The sequence below is a fragment of the Centropristis striata genome, chromosome 6 (assembly GCF_030273125.1).
Source record: "Centropristis striata isolate RG_2023a ecotype Rhode Island chromosome 6, C.striata_1.0, whole genome shotgun sequence".
NCBI classification, from domain to species: domain Eukaryota; kingdom Metazoa; phylum Chordata; class Actinopteri; order Perciformes; family Serranidae; genus Centropristis; species Centropristis striata.
Genome location: NC_081522.1, coordinates 10,765,119 through 10,782,684, shown reverse-complemented (window position 1 = coordinate 10,782,684; position 17,566 = coordinate 10,765,119). Strand labels below are relative to the sequence as shown.

The following is a 17,566-nucleotide window of genomic DNA, read 5'->3' as shown; positions in this document are numbered from 1 at the left end:
TTGAATCTCTCATTTTGATATTCAGATATTTTTGTACAATATGATTTATTAATATCTTTACTTATGTGCACATCTTGTATAATAAAAGGAAATGGTCAATAATGTTAGGTTTTAATTTTTTTATTGAAAAAACAGGCAACATAAAATATGATATTTAATATTTATTAAAGAGTACACTGATAGAAACAATGCTAAGGAGACTAGTTTGTTCAAGAATATACACATGTTGGCTTCTTGTCTTTGAGTTTCATAAGAAACTGGAAGGACTTTCTTATTTTCCTCCTCATGTTGACGGTTAAATCTCATAAGGTGCTTTTTGTGTTACAAGTAGGTTAATTGTTCTATAAGCTTAACAGAAAGTAGAGATTAACTCAGTGGTTACGACAAATACTTCTCAATTGTGTGTAGGGCATTTCCGATGTAACATAGTCGGTGCCTGTTTGTGTGAAATATTTTGAATGCCACATGTGATTCAAAAACAGTCCGTCACACCTTTTTTTCTCAGTCCTGCTCCCTCCCCCCTGCTGCCTTGTTCACACCACTGTCCACCAAAACACCCAGCAGGTCCCCTTCTGCCAATGAGATTCCCGAATCATTGGGTGAGTGTTGCTGATTAGCTTCTTGCTGCGAAGATGCTGAAGTGGAAACTGTGTTCATGGTATTACTCAGCCCGCCGTTGGTGCCCCCATTGCTTGCCCTCATGTTGGTGCTGAAGTTCCCATGGCTGCTAAAATTAGTGTGACTTGTACCGTTGCAGAGGCTTCCCGCCGTGCCAGCGCTGTTGGTGCTTGTTGCATTAATGCTGCTAGAGCTGCTGTTGGGATTACTGGGATTTGCTGCCGCTGTGCGAGAAGGAGAAGTGAACGAAAACACCCTTTCTCCTCCACTTCCTGCTGCCCGAGCACTTGGGGGTCCGGGCTGGCTGTCAGCTGAGGGCAGGGTGTCCAGAGTGAGACGGGGAGGTGGAGGGCGGCGAGACAGCAGGCCGTGTCCGGGTCTGAGTTTAGATATTGGGCATAGTTCGGGTGGAGGGTCGGGGAATGAGAAGGTGGGGGACCTCGGCACCTCTCCATCCACACTCAGCCAGGGGAAAGCTGAGGACGGCGGTGGGGGGACGTGGTTGGGGGTGTCGGGAGGCAGTTGCTGTGAGCCCAGCATTGGATGAGCGAGGGAGCTGCAGCTGCGGTTCCATTCGTTCTGAGCTCGCCGGGCAGGTCGAGGGCGGGGCACCGCAGGGGGCACGCAGTGGATGGGTGTTTGTGGGCAGCTGTAGAAACCCGGTCTCTCATACAGGGGCATACCGAAGGCGTAGTCTGGATCTCGCTCGTGGTTCAAAGGCTGGCGGCCTTGACCCAAAGTTGATGGCGCCTCTGGGTGCAGGTAAAGAGGGAAGCGACTCAGTGGAGCTCCAGGGCGGCGACGCAGCAGAGGGACCCGGGAGGAGCGGGGAAAGTTAGGGGACTGGACACCGAGGAGACGGCCCAGGCCTCCGAGCAGCGGGGTGGAGTAGTTAGCTTCCTCATGTTCTTTGATTTGCTCCAGGTTGGACTGAAACTCCATCTCCTCCTTAGGAACACTAGTTTAGATGAAATAGATGGTTATATGATGTTTGAGAGACTATTTGTTTAGGTATTTAAGAAAGATAAACGCCGTACTGAACCTGATATCCAGGGCTGAGCCCATGAAGGATGGTTTGCGGTGTTCAGCACTGGCAGCAGTATAAGGAGGCTGAGGCTCAGACTCATTCCAGTACATGTCCCTCTCAACCAGCGGCAGGCTGTCGTACATCTCATCCACAGACAGCAAAGACACCTGGGAGTCAACAGAAACCACAGCAAGTAGAAGAAGAAGACAGCCTCTGTCTGCAGCTGATGAAAAAGCAGCAAATAGGCAGAATCCAAACCTGTAAATTGCGATCAACGAGCCAGTTTGTTTCAAAATCGTCATCATCTTCACCAAAAGGATTTATAAGTTGCTCAGCCACCTGAGACCACCAACAGGGAAGACAATGATTCAGCTCAGAGGGAGAAATGAAAAATGTGAGTTGTGCGGCATCAACACACCCTCACTCCAAACTTGTCAGATACTGACACTTGGTCATTGCCCCTCAGTTTCAGATATGGATGCTCTAGCAATATGTCTCACGTCAAATTTGGACATGTCCGGTACAGCCTATCAATTTCCCCTTGATACAATCTATAGTCCGTCTGTACTTATGTGACAAGTTTGCAGTGAGAACAAGTTGGCAGCATCACTGAGTGAGTTGATCCTTACCTTCAGCCAACCAACATAGAAGAAAAACTGCAGCAGAGTGAAAACAGGCAGGTAGAAGTCCAGATCATGGCCAGGGTAACCCTGAGCTGGATCCAAGAACTGACGACCAATCAGACAAGCCAGGAAGAAGCTGTAGACCGCCACTGTGGCCACCTAGTTAAAAGACATGTCAGGTGTGTTTAACAACTGAGTTGCTACTTTTAGATATTGGTGAATATCAGCATTGACACCTAACCATTCATCACTAATAAAAACTAGTAGATTTTTTTGTTCTACCACCAAGTTACATTACAGCATATCAACAAAACCTGAGTATAGACAAGAGGCAGGCTGATCCAGTCGTAACCGTACAGCTTCATACACTTTGCCCGTAAACTATTCAACTCCTGTACAGAGAGGGGAAAAGTAGGAGAGGGGAAAGAAAAACAAGTTTTAAAAATGTTTTAGACCTAAAATTGGCACAAAGTGAAAATGTTGTTGGCCTGTAGACAGATGCACATGAAGACCTACAGTGAGAATGGCTGTGAGAGCCACGTCGTTGTTGATGCGACCTTCAGTCCGAGCCCTCAGAGCGAGACTGACGAACCACATGCAGGGAACCCAGAACTTGTTGTGAGGAGAGCGCAACTCCTCCAGGTGCCTCAGCTCCTCTGATGTCATCAAACCTGAGTGGCATAAATAGAGAAACCTCCACATCAGACAGATATAGACTGATAGAGTTTGAACCAGTGCCATGCTGGTCCACTTCACACAGTTTCTCAAGGGCTTTTAAACCATCCAAACAGATCAAGCAGCTTTGGATGTGGCTGTGCTGCATGTGGTCTTCACGTCGTACCTGCCTGCACCACATGCTCCATGGTGGGAAACCTCTTGTAGACGGCTGTGCTGACAGAGCGGTAGATGAGCACGCCAGAGAGGTTGGCGTATCTCATCAGGGTTCGTCGGGTCAGCCTTGAGGCCTCGTCCGCTCCACGAACATGACCGCCCACTAACGCTGCCAAGCGGTCCGGCCAGGGGACGTTTTCAAACTGGCCCCACCAACGTGACACGACCAAAGTGACATAGAAACCTGGCACGAGATGTAAAGCATCAGAATCTCTTGAGATGGTTTCTATGTTTGGATCCACCTGGACATCGAAGAGTAGTAACACAATCAACTCACCCAGCACAAACGACACAGGGATGAGCTCTGCGTAACGGTCACAATAAATTGACAGCTTCTCAAAAAGCCTCTTCTGGTCATCATTAAACACATACCTGGTGGAGGAAACAAGTTCTTGACAATGAAAACACAGGTAGGTGAGGCCTGTGACACTTTCTGCTCTAACAAGTTTAGATAGAAATGGCAGCGTATTGCTTCCACTGATAAAATAAATTATTTCCATTTCTTGTCATGATGTTTTGTTGTTTGATTTTGAAAGGACCCTTTTCGTGTTATAACAAGATCATATTGCTATGACACATTTGTTAATACAAAGATAACATGACATGTTTTATTTTGTTATATCACAAACTACAACATATCTCTTTAAAACAAGAAACTTTTACTGCTTAAACATCATACCAACTTATCTGCCATCCCAAAGCTTCAGTATTTACTGAACTGGGAAAGAAACTCAACAATCTATCTTTTTCCAGAATTGCATACTGCATCTTTAACGTTGGATTTTACTATCCGTAAACTATCAATCTCATGACAACCCCTTCAAAGACTTCCACTGGTCACCATATCCCAGCACTTAGACTTACTGACTTTGTTGAGGAAATAAACATTCTTAAGTAATGTTACTACTGAGCTGATAAATCTATCCGGGTCATTTGAGATGATTTAGAAATAGAGTCTCTGTCCTGTAGTTTGTACACCAGAGAACACTGACACACAGCTGTAAAACATCCTTCTTATAATATATCTTTAGCATTTATCTATATACCTATATCTATAACAAATTTTCACTTTATTCAATTTGAGAATATATAATGTTATCTGCCTCTGAAGTCCAGTGTGGGTCAGACTCTATCCACAGACTGCTGGAGCACAAAAAAGATTATTAAAGGAGTTCTACAATGAGAATACCTATAAACGATGCTGAAGAAGTAATAGAGAAGAGTGAAGATGATGAGCTCTCTGTAGAGCAGTTTATAGATGCTTCCCTTCCATCGCAGAAGGAGGTGAAAGAAGGTCCCAAGACCTGCATCAGCAACCCTGCGAGAGTATGTTACTGTCATTGCTGCTTCCTGGCCAACTTGCTGGCTGACTGTGTCGGGACATGAAGGAAACCAGTGTGGTGTTGTTCTCTCTGCTTCGTCTGAGCTCAACGTCAGCAAACAACCTAGATCTCATAAGGCCAGTTTTCCCACAAATCTAAAATAAAAAGTAAAACAGCAGACTGTTAGCAGTTAAATCTGGATATATGTTTGGATGCACTAAATCAGCTGAAACTGATTTTCCCTTTTCTATGTGCTTAAATAACCATTTTCACTCATTTTATTGGTCTAAAATATATCACTACACCTGAAGAGATGTTTTCAGGGCTACAACAGACAAATACAATATGTGAGGCTCCCAAAAGCTCCACTTTACCAACTCAAACACAAGGAACTGAAGTTGTTGTTGTAACTTACCACATGATATGAAAACGCCTGGCCACTGTACATTCACTGTGGCCCGAGATGTTTGGCGGCAGCGTCCGTTGGAATGGTGTTGGAAAAAGGGAAGCAGGAAAATAAAAGAGAGCAAGGGACTCCTACACCTCCGGTCACTTGATGTGTTAATCTGTTTCAGCAACAAAGCTGCATTGTGAGGCCGGGTCCTGTTAATCTGAACAAATCTGAGGACAGCAGAGCGCCCACACTGCCACAAGTAGGTTGGTTAAAGGCATGAGCACCAATAGTTGTGTTCAGATTTTGGAAATATTGCTCTATGAAACCATCTTTTTCAGTGTTTAGTGTAATTTGTCTCTGTCTTTTGCTAAACACACACCTTTGAAAATGCTCTCATTTATTGATTTTAATAACTTAGGAAAGGAAATTGATTATTTTCTATTTGAAGCATCATTCAGTGTTTACTCATGGAAAACTCTTGATCAGGTGAGACTGTGTGTTCTCCTCCCTCTACTGGAAGAAATGTGCACAGCTGGGCTCTAACTGAGCAGAAGGTGTTAGTCATTAACCCTTCCTGTCTAACCAGGAGACCCACAGTGGGGCGAAGTGCGGATAGAGTTCAACCTTGAGCATAATTTCTGCAATATTTGCAGATTTTTGATGCTCTGGCAATAACTGGGAATCAGTTCTGAACACCTTGGTGAGTAAACTCTGTGGGTTTTTTTCTGTCCTTAAATCACCCTGGATTAAGTCTCTGGCGCTCCTCATATATGTAGTGCTTGCATGATACTGTTTCTTTACGAAGGCTGAAGTTATGTTTACACTGGATATCACACGAAGAAAAAAATTCCTTTAGCATGAAAACCTTTAAGTAAAAGCCTCTAGCGCTGCAGTATTCAAAGAGGGAAGAAGTTATTCAAACACTGTAGAGGTCATGACTCGTGCACTGACTACTGCAAGACTGTGAGGTTTGTTTATTTAGTTTTAAGTGATCTTAAATTGCAGTATGTAACTCTTTCTTTTCTGCATTGTAGGTACTTTACATCCACAGCCATCAGCATCATTAACTTCAGTGTTTCTGTTGAGTCTCTTCACTGCCTGAGAGAGAGACATGGATGCTTTTGAGGGAATCCACAGTGTCCAGATTTCCTCTTCTCCACCATCTTCAACAGCAGCCAACCCAGGATATGAAGTCCTCAGAACAGGGAGATCTGGAATAGCAGTATATTCCTCTACGGTGTTTTTCGGCAAACCTGATGTCCTGAGACAGACAGCTGCCAGACACAAGTGCAGCAGGGAAACTAAGGAGGAGGGCTGTGTTGTTGGACGGTGAGTGTCAAAGAAGATGATCATACCTGTATCAGCTTAATATGATTGGATAAAACCATGATTTTGGAGGTGTTTCCTGAAGTGTAGCATTAGATCATTTCACTACTAATGAGCTCCTAAAAGATTACCACAATGGCTGGATATAGAGGATTTAAATGCTTCTGTTTTTACAATATTGGTACCATCGACAGGAGAGTGTAGTAAAATGTAGTGAAGTAGAATGATAAAGTTACATAAGTGGAAATACTATGGTAAAGTACAAGTACCTCAAAAAAGTAAAGTACTTGAGTAAATGTAATTAGTTACAATCCACCACTGTATGTAAACTAGCGAATAGAAATCTATATTTAGTCACTAGTTATGTTTGATGTTATCTGAGGCTTGTTTTGCATGCATTTTTTTCTTTCTGCAATACAGCCAGCAAACATGTAGTGAAGAGCATCCATGCAGCAAACAAAGCACACATTTAAACATGATTTCAGTCTGCGTGGTTGGATCAGGACTAGTTTTGCTTTTACTATCTGCCTTTATTAGATGGTACAGTGGAGCGCTGACAGGAAATGAGGGGAGAAAAAGAGATGAAGGACAATTTGCAAAGAAAACTCCCTGGCCAAACTTAAACCAGGCTCAATGAGAATACATTCAGCGCCTTAAACCCCTCAGCCACCAGGGTGTTGCAAAGTTCTTCTATGTGTTTAAGGTTTTTGTAGAGTGGAAGGATAGAAATTTGCATTGAAACCCTTTGTGTGGTTAGTAGAAAGTTGTCATCCACTAATCAGAAGGTAGGGGTTAAATCCCCAGCCCCTGCAGTCTACAGGTCATAGTGTGCAAGTGCAATATACTGAATCCCAAATAGTGTGTAAGTGGTGGCACCTTGCATGGTAGCCTCTGCCACCCGTGTATAAATGTGTATACATCATTCTGTAAAGGGCCAACCTGCATTATGAGTACTTTTACTTTTAATACTTTAAAGGGATAGTTCACCTTAACTAGGAAACTAGTCAGTACACGAAACTGCTCACACCAAGTTCTGTGGATTATCTTGACTAACTGGATCATGATTTCTAGAAAAGAGACATTACTGTTGAGTTTTTCATTGTGTTTTTTATTTTATTTTAGCAATTTTAGCACCACAAGCAAAGTGCCATATAGTTGCATTATATTTTATATGTTATATTTGAGAGAAAGTAGACATCTCCACAAGTGATATCTCCAAAACTATAGTCACACCAAAACAATGTAGATTAATAAATATCACTACAGGTACATTTTGATGTAAACGGTCCCTTTTAAGAATATATATATATATGGGTCATTTCAGAATTGCGGGTACATTTCGCGTCTCCCAGAAAAACCTTTGATTATTTCCCCCTAAAAAAGTATTTACTGGATCTGTTTTAAATAATATTGCTAATTATATTGAATGTTCACCAATAATAATGTTTGGTGTGTATTTTAGGCACAATTTATATGTAAAATATTAATTAAATGATTCCCACCCACCAATTATTGGCTGTCTTCAGCTTTTGATTCACATGTTCATGTTGAATTAACATAAAATAATTCATTAAAATTAGCAGTTTTTTTGTGCTAATTCTATAAATACTTGTACTTACAGTTGCAGAGTATTTATTTTCTGTAATACATGGGATTTCAACATTAAAAATATATATTTTTTATCTGTCCCTATGATCACGTCAACTCTGTTATCTCTGTTATAAAACCATATAAAAAACCCTACAGCATTCAAATAAAAAACATGTGACATGCACCCAGTGATGTCACTTCCTCTTGCAGAAAAGATTTGGAGGGAATTATGGAATGTTAAACTTTCTCTCTCATTAACTTGTACAGAATGTTGAGAATACACCAACAGTAGATTAATTATATGTCAATTCTGTTACTATGATATTCTAGTGAATCTGTCATTAAAAAAACAAAAACAATTACATGATGAAAATTCATAAAAGTATGGTTTTATTCATGACATGTGGTATCTGGTTTTAAGCTAGCACGTGGAGTTAAAGCACAAACTGGTGGAAAATGTCAACTCTGTTTTCGTCAACTCTGTTACATGTTTCAAAATTTCAATGATAACAGAGTTACTGTTTTTGGCCTTTTACACAGTTTGTCAACTCTGTTATTCATGTCAACTCTGTTCACATAGGCGTCAACTCTGTTTCTCACAGTTTTATTTAAAAAAATTCTAATTAAATATGTTTTATTGTTGACAAATTAACCAGAAGCTGTGTCATAACTAACATTCTCACTATACATGAAATTTCAAAGCATTTCATTCATTTTTGGAGCAATATTTAGAGAAAATCCAAACTGTTTTGGCAACTTTCCAATTAAATGTGTCAATGTTTTTACTCCTGAAAAAAGAATCTTTATCTTAGAAAATTTAAAGTTGAATTAGTGGATGTAAAGACAAAGGTTCTCTTAGGAAAGACATGGTTTTAAACTGTATTACATTTGAGTACTATACATATTTACCCTAATTTGTCTGCAACAGAGTTGACTGATTTTGCTGTTACTACGATGATTTTCAGATTAAATATTTTAAATCTTACATGCTTAAGCTTGGCAAATGCTGGAAGTGTTAAATTTAAAGTATTCTCTATGGGAATGAAAAAGGTTTTATGGAAAAAAATAAAATAAAATTCTTATTTTGTCTAAACTTCAAATGTACCCGCAATTCTGAAATGGGCCAGAAATAACAATCGTAAAAACATGGAAATAACAATCGTAAAAACATGGTAACAAGTCTGGCAGCAAAAGTAACCACTTACCATCAACAGTTAACAACCATAAGTTATTTTACAGATCATTTCCTTTAAAAAAAACAAAAACACGGATAATATACAGTACATATCTTTAGAATTTTTTTAAATGTGTTATTATGTATCTATGGAGTGCAGCTCTGCGGGCTCCGGCCGTGTGTCGGTCCGGGCCGTAGACTGTGGTCAGGGCGTTGGGAGTGGATGCGCCTGTCATGTGACCGGTGAGAAAGAGGCAGCAGCGGAGCAGGGAGACTCGTTTTTTTCTTGCCTGGAAATAAGGACACGGGGATGAGAAGAAAAACAGTGAAGGACACAAGCTGGAAAAGTGTTAACAAAGTCGACGTTTTACTTTTAAGTCTTGTTTATCTTGTTCCATCAAACCGCCGCTGCTGCTGTTGTTGTCAGCTGTCTACGTCAGCGTCCGCATTCCTCCGCTGATTTAAAACGGCTGAGATTAGTTTAAGTGAGACCAGCTCACGATAGCTCAGTTAGTACGATATTTATTAATTTAATAATTATAACACCTGGAGGACACTGGAGGGGAGAAGCTGACAGACAAGGTGGAAGGTTTTATATGTGCTGTCCTGGACACTGACAGGGTAAGGGCGGATACTGAGGGGAAACCTCCACACGAAAAAGTTGTAGCTAACAATTAGCTAGTTAGCTAAAAGCCCTGGTTAATGTGTATGTGTACTTATTGCAGCATGGACTTTGTGGGTAAACGACAAAACATTTCATGATTATAAAAATGTTTGGACTGCTAATGTAGTAGAGAGGGTCTAAAGCTGTGGTTCGAGGTCCCTCATAGGTCTCAAGAGATTTCTCTCACTAACTGTAACTAAATGAGAAAGTGATTCATCATGAGAAGCTGTGAAAGAAGATATGTTGATGTTATCAGCTGTCTAAACTAATGATTGTTTGAAAACTAATTAACTTTATACTGGAATGTCACGTGTTGTTGTTCAGTACAGCCTAATGTTTTAAACATTATAAAATGTGCATTTAACAGATTAATTCTTGTTAGTTAAAAAAAACATACTCAGTTGTCAGTTTATTCAGTATAGTTAGCTAATGCAGTCTCAACAGCCCTTTAATAAATCATTATGTTAAAGAACTGCAGAGATAAATTGATTAGTTGTTTACTATTAAAATTAAACTATTTTGAAAGCTAATTAATTGTTTTGAGTTATTTTTTTTTAAAGAAAAGTAAACTAAATGTCATTGACATATGACTTATGAGGACATCTTGGGTTTTTGGGAAATACTAGATTTTATACAACAAGAACTAAAAGAATTCATTTAGATATAATAAATGGACAGATTAACCATAAAAAATATATGTTGCAGCCCCAATGATCAATTAATTATCTGGACTGATGAATTGGCAGATATTCACTTCCTGCAAATATCAGTTTTTAAAACATTGGCTATAAGTGGGGTTAATAAAATATTAGAAACACTTACAATTACCTAAATTGCCTCTCAAAACAGAAGAATATAAGCCTAATGTTCATAGGATATACAGTATTGCATGTGCATGCAGCATTTTGACGTTTGTACCAGAGTAATCTTAAATGTTGATTTACATCTGCAGTCCCTCACAATACAACACAAAGCACACAGGACAGGCTAATTTTGGGGTTATTATCAGTCATTATCAGTCCATCAACCCTATATTCTAAACTGTCTGTATCGTGACCCAGTTTAAGCAGTAAATCTTTATGTCTCTCACTAACAATTCTGATTATATTTCTGCCCATGGGAAGGTTGGTAGATCTGGATCCAGAACCAAAATCCAGAGTGGAGGGAGGAGGCCAGGCAGGTCCCACTTCAGGCAGGGACCATGGCAACCTCTCCAGGCTCCGTAGCTCCTCACTGGAGATCAGAGAAAAAGAAATCCGAGAAAAAGGCTCAGAGATCCTCAGGGAACAACTGGACGCTGCAAAGAGGGTGTTGTAACCTACTTCATGCTAACAACTCATACAAAAGACAAAGCATTGCATGACCTGCAGGGGAAAAAAAGTTGACAATGCAAATGTCCTTCCTTGTTCAATGTGGTTGTGAACTTTTGTCCTACACATTTCAGGAACTGAAACTGAAGGACAAGGAGTGTGAGCGTCTGTCGCAGGTTAGGAATCAGCTGGAGCAGGAGCTGGAGGAGCTGACTGCCAGTCTGTTTGAAGTAAGCAGTAATCATCCTCTTTACTGACTACACTGTAATTTTAACACTCAGATAATGATGAGGGAAGTGACGAGATGCATTACGAGTCTTCAAAATCACAATTTGCACTGCAGTGAAAACATTTACTGCAAGTTTAACACTGTAATATTTCAGTTTTTCCACCATAGGGAATCTACAAACTTTGGATGAGGGTTCAGTAAACAAAACCAGCAGCTGCACATATCAACATTTCATTATATTGTCAGGGGTTAAAATAACGATGTGTAATGTGAAAGGGTTTACTTCAATGATCATTTTTATTATGAATGAATCAATAAAATGTCAGAGAATAGTGAAAAAATGTTTGCACATTTTCCAGATGTCTAGTTATTTTGATTGTCTAAAACCCAGATATACTTAATTTACAATTATATAAAATTAATGAAAGCACCAAATCCCATATAAATCTAATATAGTTTGTCACAAAAAATGCCATAAAATGTCAGTAAAATAAGTATAGTATGTCAGAAAGGATTCCATAATAAATAAAATAATAAAAGTAATAAATACAATTAATAATAATAAATAAATTAATATTTTTTTTAATAATAATAATTATTATTATTATTTCTTGTATTGTTTTTTTCATAATAGTCATAATAAATGTCATACTAAAGTTAGTATCATAAAAGTCATAATATAGTACAAAGTTTTCCCTGAACGGGACAAGAAATGCATGCGTTATATTTTAATCATTATGTCTTCTGTGTGCACTTTTTCTGTGTGGTCCACAATCGTACGATGGCTCTTTAAATTGGTTCTCAGTCATCAAAATGTTGAGAACCTGATAAATAAAGATCTTGTGTTAACGTTTCAATCTTCATCACAACAGGAAGCTCACAAGATGGTGCATGAAGCTAACGTCAAACAAGCAGCAGCGGAGAAACAGCTGAAGGAGGCTCAGGGGAAGGTTTGTGATGTGTCTTTGTTTCTGATCTGCAGGTTAAACTGAAGGTGATGTGTCATTAGCAGAGTGATTTTAATGACCCTGTGTCCCATTAAAATTCCTTCATAGCAGCTGAACTATTTTTGAATTGAACTGATCTGTCTTAAAAACTGGCAGCTGCTATTCTCTTTTTAGAAACATTTGATGTCAACAAGTTAATAATTCTCCTCCAATCATCAGACTTTTGTCACTTTCACAATTTCATTCTCTGTTCTTTTTCTGTTTTTGGCTCCCAGATTGATGTTCTGCAGGCGGAGGTAACAGCACTAAAGACTCTGGTGTTGACATCAACACCTTCCTCACCAAACCGCCAGCTGCATCCACAGCTGCAGTCGTCAGGAACCAGAGGAGCGTACAAACATGTCGGGGGCCATGTCCGCAACAAGAGCGCGAGCGGTGCCTTTCCATCCTCACCTGGAAAACCAGAACCCTCCTCGGTTTCCATTCAGCCTGCAGCTAAAGAAGACCGTGAGGTAACCTGAATGAAGCATGTGCTTTTACCCCTTTTCTCCTTTGTGGTTGTTTCTATTTCTACCCCTCATTCCAAGTTTTCTTTGCATTCTTTTCTCTCAGTACTAACCTCTTCCTTCACTTGTTCTTCCTTTTTGTCTCTGGTGTCTCTTCCTCTCTCAGCCTGCTGTTCCTGCTCTCCTCTCTCTGATTCTCTGCTTAGTTCCTGGCCAGTCTGTCAGTGCGACCATTGACCGTTACTGGCAGGAGCGGGGGGAGGGGCTGGGCACTGACAGCAGACAGGTAACTGCAGTCTTCCCGATTTAGCTGCTAGCAGACGGATCTGTTTCTTGTAGCCGTTTTTATGCTTTTACGGGACATTTGGCACATTATTTCCTCCCCGGAGTAAAAAGAGACAAAAATACAATGTATCTCTGGGGTGAAAAGTATTATTTGTCTGAGAGCATCAGGCTCTAGTTGGTCAGAAAGACATACACTAAATGTGTTGCTCTTTGTATCTGCGAGCCAGATATGGATTTTGTCTATTAATTAAAGTTAAGACTTGATGTTGATGCTTGAACTTGTCAGTCATCTCCTTTTGGGAACCATTTATGTTTCTACTATATACCATTGCAATCCATGCAGATATGTTGTATTATTGTATATTATAGTGGATATTTTGGTCTGGACCAGCTTAAAGACAAAAGACTTCCAAACAGAACAATCTACAACCATTAGACCATCTGGGAATTGTCATTTTGTTAGCTTTAAAGCACTCCACATTGATTTTCCCCTTTATTTGGCTTAGGTCGTGCTCAAAACAGCTTGGGCAGCTTAAGCCTTATAATGGGGGTGGGATGCTAGGATGGGGAATGTAGTAAACTTTAAACCTGCTTAAAATCTGCATGTTGATGTTAACATTTAGCTAAAAGCACCTCTGTGTCTGAATGCAGCCTCACAGAGCTGCTAGCATGTCTGTAGACATGGCATCTTTCTTTCGGTGCAGCGAGGGATGTTTTTTGACAATAATGTTGCTTAATACCATTTCATCATAATCATTTTGTCAGCTGATGTTTGTAGGCGTATCTATATCAATACCAATGATTTGATGATCATTTAAAAAGATGCTGGGAGTAGTTGCTGTCTTGCTACAAGCTGTTTTGCACTATATTAGATTAGTTACTCAGTTCACGTCTCCATTTTGAAAATATGATTTTGTCTTGTCAGCTCAGGCTCTAATTTAACCAGGATATTTAGGGTATATGGGGGCTGTTGCTTCACATCCCACAGGCAGTTTAATAAGTGAGTGATGGATTATTTTCTTATTGCAGATGGACTCCGTTCTGTATGCAGAGTTTTTGATGTGGAAGGAGAATCCAAGTGTAGAGCGCTCCTCTGCCTTCCTGAGTCGCATCTACAGAGAAGACATCGGACCCTGTCTGTCCTTCATGAGATCTGAGGTCAGAATCTCACTGCACCCTGTTTGTTATATTTCAGTGTTTGATTCTAACATTTTTAGCACTGTTCTCCACAGCTGTCGCAGCTAGTGCAGAATGCAGTGGAAAACAACTCTCTGACTATCGAGCCTGTGGCTATGTCAGCGTTACCGATGGTTAAAGCCTCGGCTGTTGAGTGTGGCGGCCCAAAGTGAGTTATCACATCTACACATTATTTTTCATCCTGTCCTCTCTTTCACCATTCACTGCTAAACCATGGCTACATCAGCACTTACCATCCAGTCTTCTGTAGTTTTGAATTCTCCACTGATGATTAATGGTCATATAGCTGAATGTTTTTCATTGTCTTTTTCATTTCTTATTTCATTGACCACGTATCTGATCGGGGGTTTAATCAATGGGCACATTTCTTATCACTGTCTGATTTAAAACTCTTTTCTTTCCAGTGGCTTTAGGGCAGCAATAGAGACGTAAGTCCTCTCAAGGAGCAATCACCCGTTCAGCTTTTCACTAACACAAAGCACTGTAGCATGAAATTATGTCTGCCTATCCAGACCTCTGAAATGTTGTAAACAAATCTGTAAATTAATGAGTTCTGCATGTGTCTGGATGTATATTAATGAACCTTTTCCTCTTCCAGTGACTAACTTTCTCCGATTGTGTAATATTGTGTGATTTTGTTTGCTGTTTATCTGCTAAAGTGTATTTACACCAGGAATGTGTTCTCACTTATTTGTGATCAGAGATGATCACTGATTTCAACATTACTTAATGTTTGCCACACACTAGAGGATAATTGGGACGATTTTGGGTCTGATTTGCCCCTCCTCCGATTTATACAGGGGCAGGGGTAGGTCCTGAACCGATTAGCTGCCCAAAGGATCCTGTACAAACTGGATTGAAGTCTCCCCAAATTTTGTATCGTAAATACTAAATGTGTTTTATAAGTCCAACATGTAAGCAGTAGCAGTAGCTTGCATTAGTCCCATTTGAGATGTTTTTGAAGGTTTACACACCATTCTGATTCTGTTTTTTCTCTGCTATAACTTCATCCAGTTCTTTTTCTTTTTTTTTGTGCAAAACTGACTTTTCAGTTTTTGGGCATCGCATAATATGGTGTTTTTCTGTAATTTTTGTAAAACATTTTAGGCATTTTTAAAATTTGACTATTTTTAAAATTTATTTTTTGAGGGGGTCATTTTTGGACATCCCATAATATGGCTTTACTACTACATGTACCAACAGAGTATATATAATTGGGCCATTTCTAGCATTTTTAGGTATTTTAAAATTTGACCATTTATGACAAAAATCAACATATAGTATGAGTTTTTTTGAGGGGGTCATTTTTGGACATCCCATAATATAGTGTTTTTTCACTATTTTTGGACAAACTATACTACTGCATGTATCAACAGAGTATAATGGGCCATTTCTATCATTTTTAGGCATTTTAAAATTTGACAATTTTTGACAAAAATCAACATACACGTCTTTTAGCTGTAATTCTCTGACATCTATCTCTTCGTAGAAAATGTGCGTTAAGTGGCATGTCGCGCCTCTGCCGACATCGCATTAAACTTGGTGACAAGGGGAGCTACTATTACATCTCTCCTTCCAGCCGAGCACGGGTAACTATCATTTTATCTCTGTAACCTTTATTAGACATACTGCTATTTGTTATGTGTTGCTACATGTGACCTCAGTCTTATTTCACCTTTCCAGATCACAGCTGTTTGCAATTTCTTTACTTATATCCGCTACATCCAGCAGGGCCTGGTGAGACAATCTGGTAAGATAAAACTAACGTGTTGTAATTATTATTATTTTCTTTGTGTTAATGCTTTGCTACTTGCTTTGCCTACAAGCGTTTTATTCAGGCAGCTGACATGTTGTCTGTTTTGTTGTTTGTCCAGCGGAGCAGATGTTCTGGGAGGTGATGCGTCTCCGCAGAGAGATGACTGTGGCCAAGTTAGGTTTCTACCTCACTGACCAGGGCTAGAAGACCTGACACTGAAACACCAGATGGGACAGCGTGGTCCCAGGACTTTGATTATTCAAGGTTAGGGTTAAACTGTGGTAACAAACAAGTCTTGGATCAGTTTTTTGTAGCAGAGGTTGTACAGCATTAGTGCTGCAGCAGAGTTCGATCAACAAGGGAAGCAGAAAATGTTCATGTGCCACTATTATGCAATAAGACAGAGTTGAACCAGCACAACTAGAAAGAAGTAAAACATATTTTTTAAAGATAGTGTTATTTCCAGAAAATATATTCTTCTGTTATACTGCAGGCCTCCAGTAATTCTCTCCAGTGGTGAGGAGAATTGTTTCTGTTTCTGAACCTCCCCGGTGGAGTGCACACAACTTCTCATGTTAATACACATAAAAATAATCAACACATTAAGATACATTTACAGGACTTTATGCATCATGTTCCAGGCATTTGTTGAAAAGATGAGCACAACTCATAATAGCAGTATAGAGTGTAGTTGGTCTCTTACCTCAAGTATTACATACTTATATAACTATGTAATGTAATAATTCTACTGTGAGATTGACCATCCTGTGGATTCCACAGATCAATTATTCTTGCATAAATATAATGTTCACTTACTTTCAGTCGTCGGCTCAAATGCCGCAGACTTTTTGTCTCAGCATGGCCTTAATTTTGTCTATGCACCACCAGTTCTAGATGCCTCATATAAACACACACATGAAACTGCTTAATGTCAGTGTGACCTGCACTTCATAATCAGAAATATTGTTAACGACTTAGTAACAACACCTCTGAGCTCAAAATAGTGAGTTTCATAGTATAGTCAGAAAATGACCAAGCTTTAATACGAGTGGTTACAGTATGCACAACTGTAGTTTTGCACGTTTGCAATGACGAGTATGTACATACAGTAAAAGCCATAAATGACTTTGCATGAATGCAGTACATAGCCATATTATACAGTGTATATTGGTTGTACTTCATAGTATAGATGTATTATTATTAATGGCAATTTTTTTACAGAAAACGATGTGTTGAAGGTAAAAATGAAGAATATTGTGTCAGAAAGTGCAATAACTGCTTCTTAGCCTTCTTTAGGGCTTTGAGGTTTGTAACCTCAGTGTACTGATCATTAAATCGCTCCATTCAAGACGAGGCATTGTAGCCTCACTACATCACCTTTGTACTGTGTTGATTTCTAGGCTGACCAAAGCCTGATAACAGATTAATGAATCGGCTGTTTTGACTTTGATGTCAAGAGTTTAGACTGAAGTTCGGGAACAATGATTCATTACTGTAGTTCATTTTAACAACCAGATGACACAGAGACCTATTTCTCGCTGGTTTGGCTTTAGATTTAGGTCATCAGCAGGAACAGCCTGGTTACCATGATACACTGGGATTCTGAGACCATATCTCGCTCAGAGGGGCGTTATGGTATGAAAATCTGATTTTGGAGCAGACATTCCAGTAAGATTATGGTTTATAGACTGAAAGGTCTTTTGTAAG

General features: G+C 39.6%; 2 protein-coding genes across 2 annotated transcripts; one reads left to right on the top strand and one right to left on the bottom strand.

Annotated features, from left to right (window-relative positions):
* Window positions 1–501: 501 nt before the first annotated feature.
* best1 (bestrophin 1) lies at window positions 502–4,506 on the bottom strand. The gene is made up of 9 exons (XM_059335847.1): window positions 4,349–4,506; window positions 3,437–3,531; window positions 3,110–3,343; window positions 2,785–2,939; window positions 2,583–2,660; window positions 2,275–2,427; window positions 1,904–1,984; window positions 1,661–1,812; window positions 502–1,576 (listed from the first exon to the last, which is right to left on the bottom strand). Exons 1-9 carry the CDS (start codon window positions 4,498–4,500, stop codon window positions 502–504), a joined length of 2,175 nt encoding a protein of 724 aa, XP_059191830.1. The 5' UTR covers window positions 4,501–4,506.
* Window positions 4,507–5,951: 1,445 nt separating this feature from the next.
* Window positions 5,952–17,230, top strand: rab3il1 (RAB3A interacting protein (rabin3)-like 1). The gene is made up of 12 exons (XM_059336038.1): window positions 5,952–6,204; window positions 10,754–10,937; window positions 11,074–11,169; window positions 12,041–12,118; window positions 12,391–12,627; window positions 12,788–12,907; window positions 13,936–14,064; window positions 14,139–14,251; window positions 14,508–14,531; window positions 15,593–15,692; window positions 15,787–15,853; window positions 15,978–17,230. The coding sequence occupies exons 1-12, from the start codon at window positions 5,987–5,989 to the stop codon at window positions 16,061–16,063; spliced, it is 1,452 nt and encodes a 483-aa protein (XP_059192021.1). The 5' UTR covers window positions 5,952–5,986; the 3' UTR covers window positions 16,064–17,230.
* The last annotated feature ends 336 nt before the right edge of the window (window positions 17,231–17,566 follow it).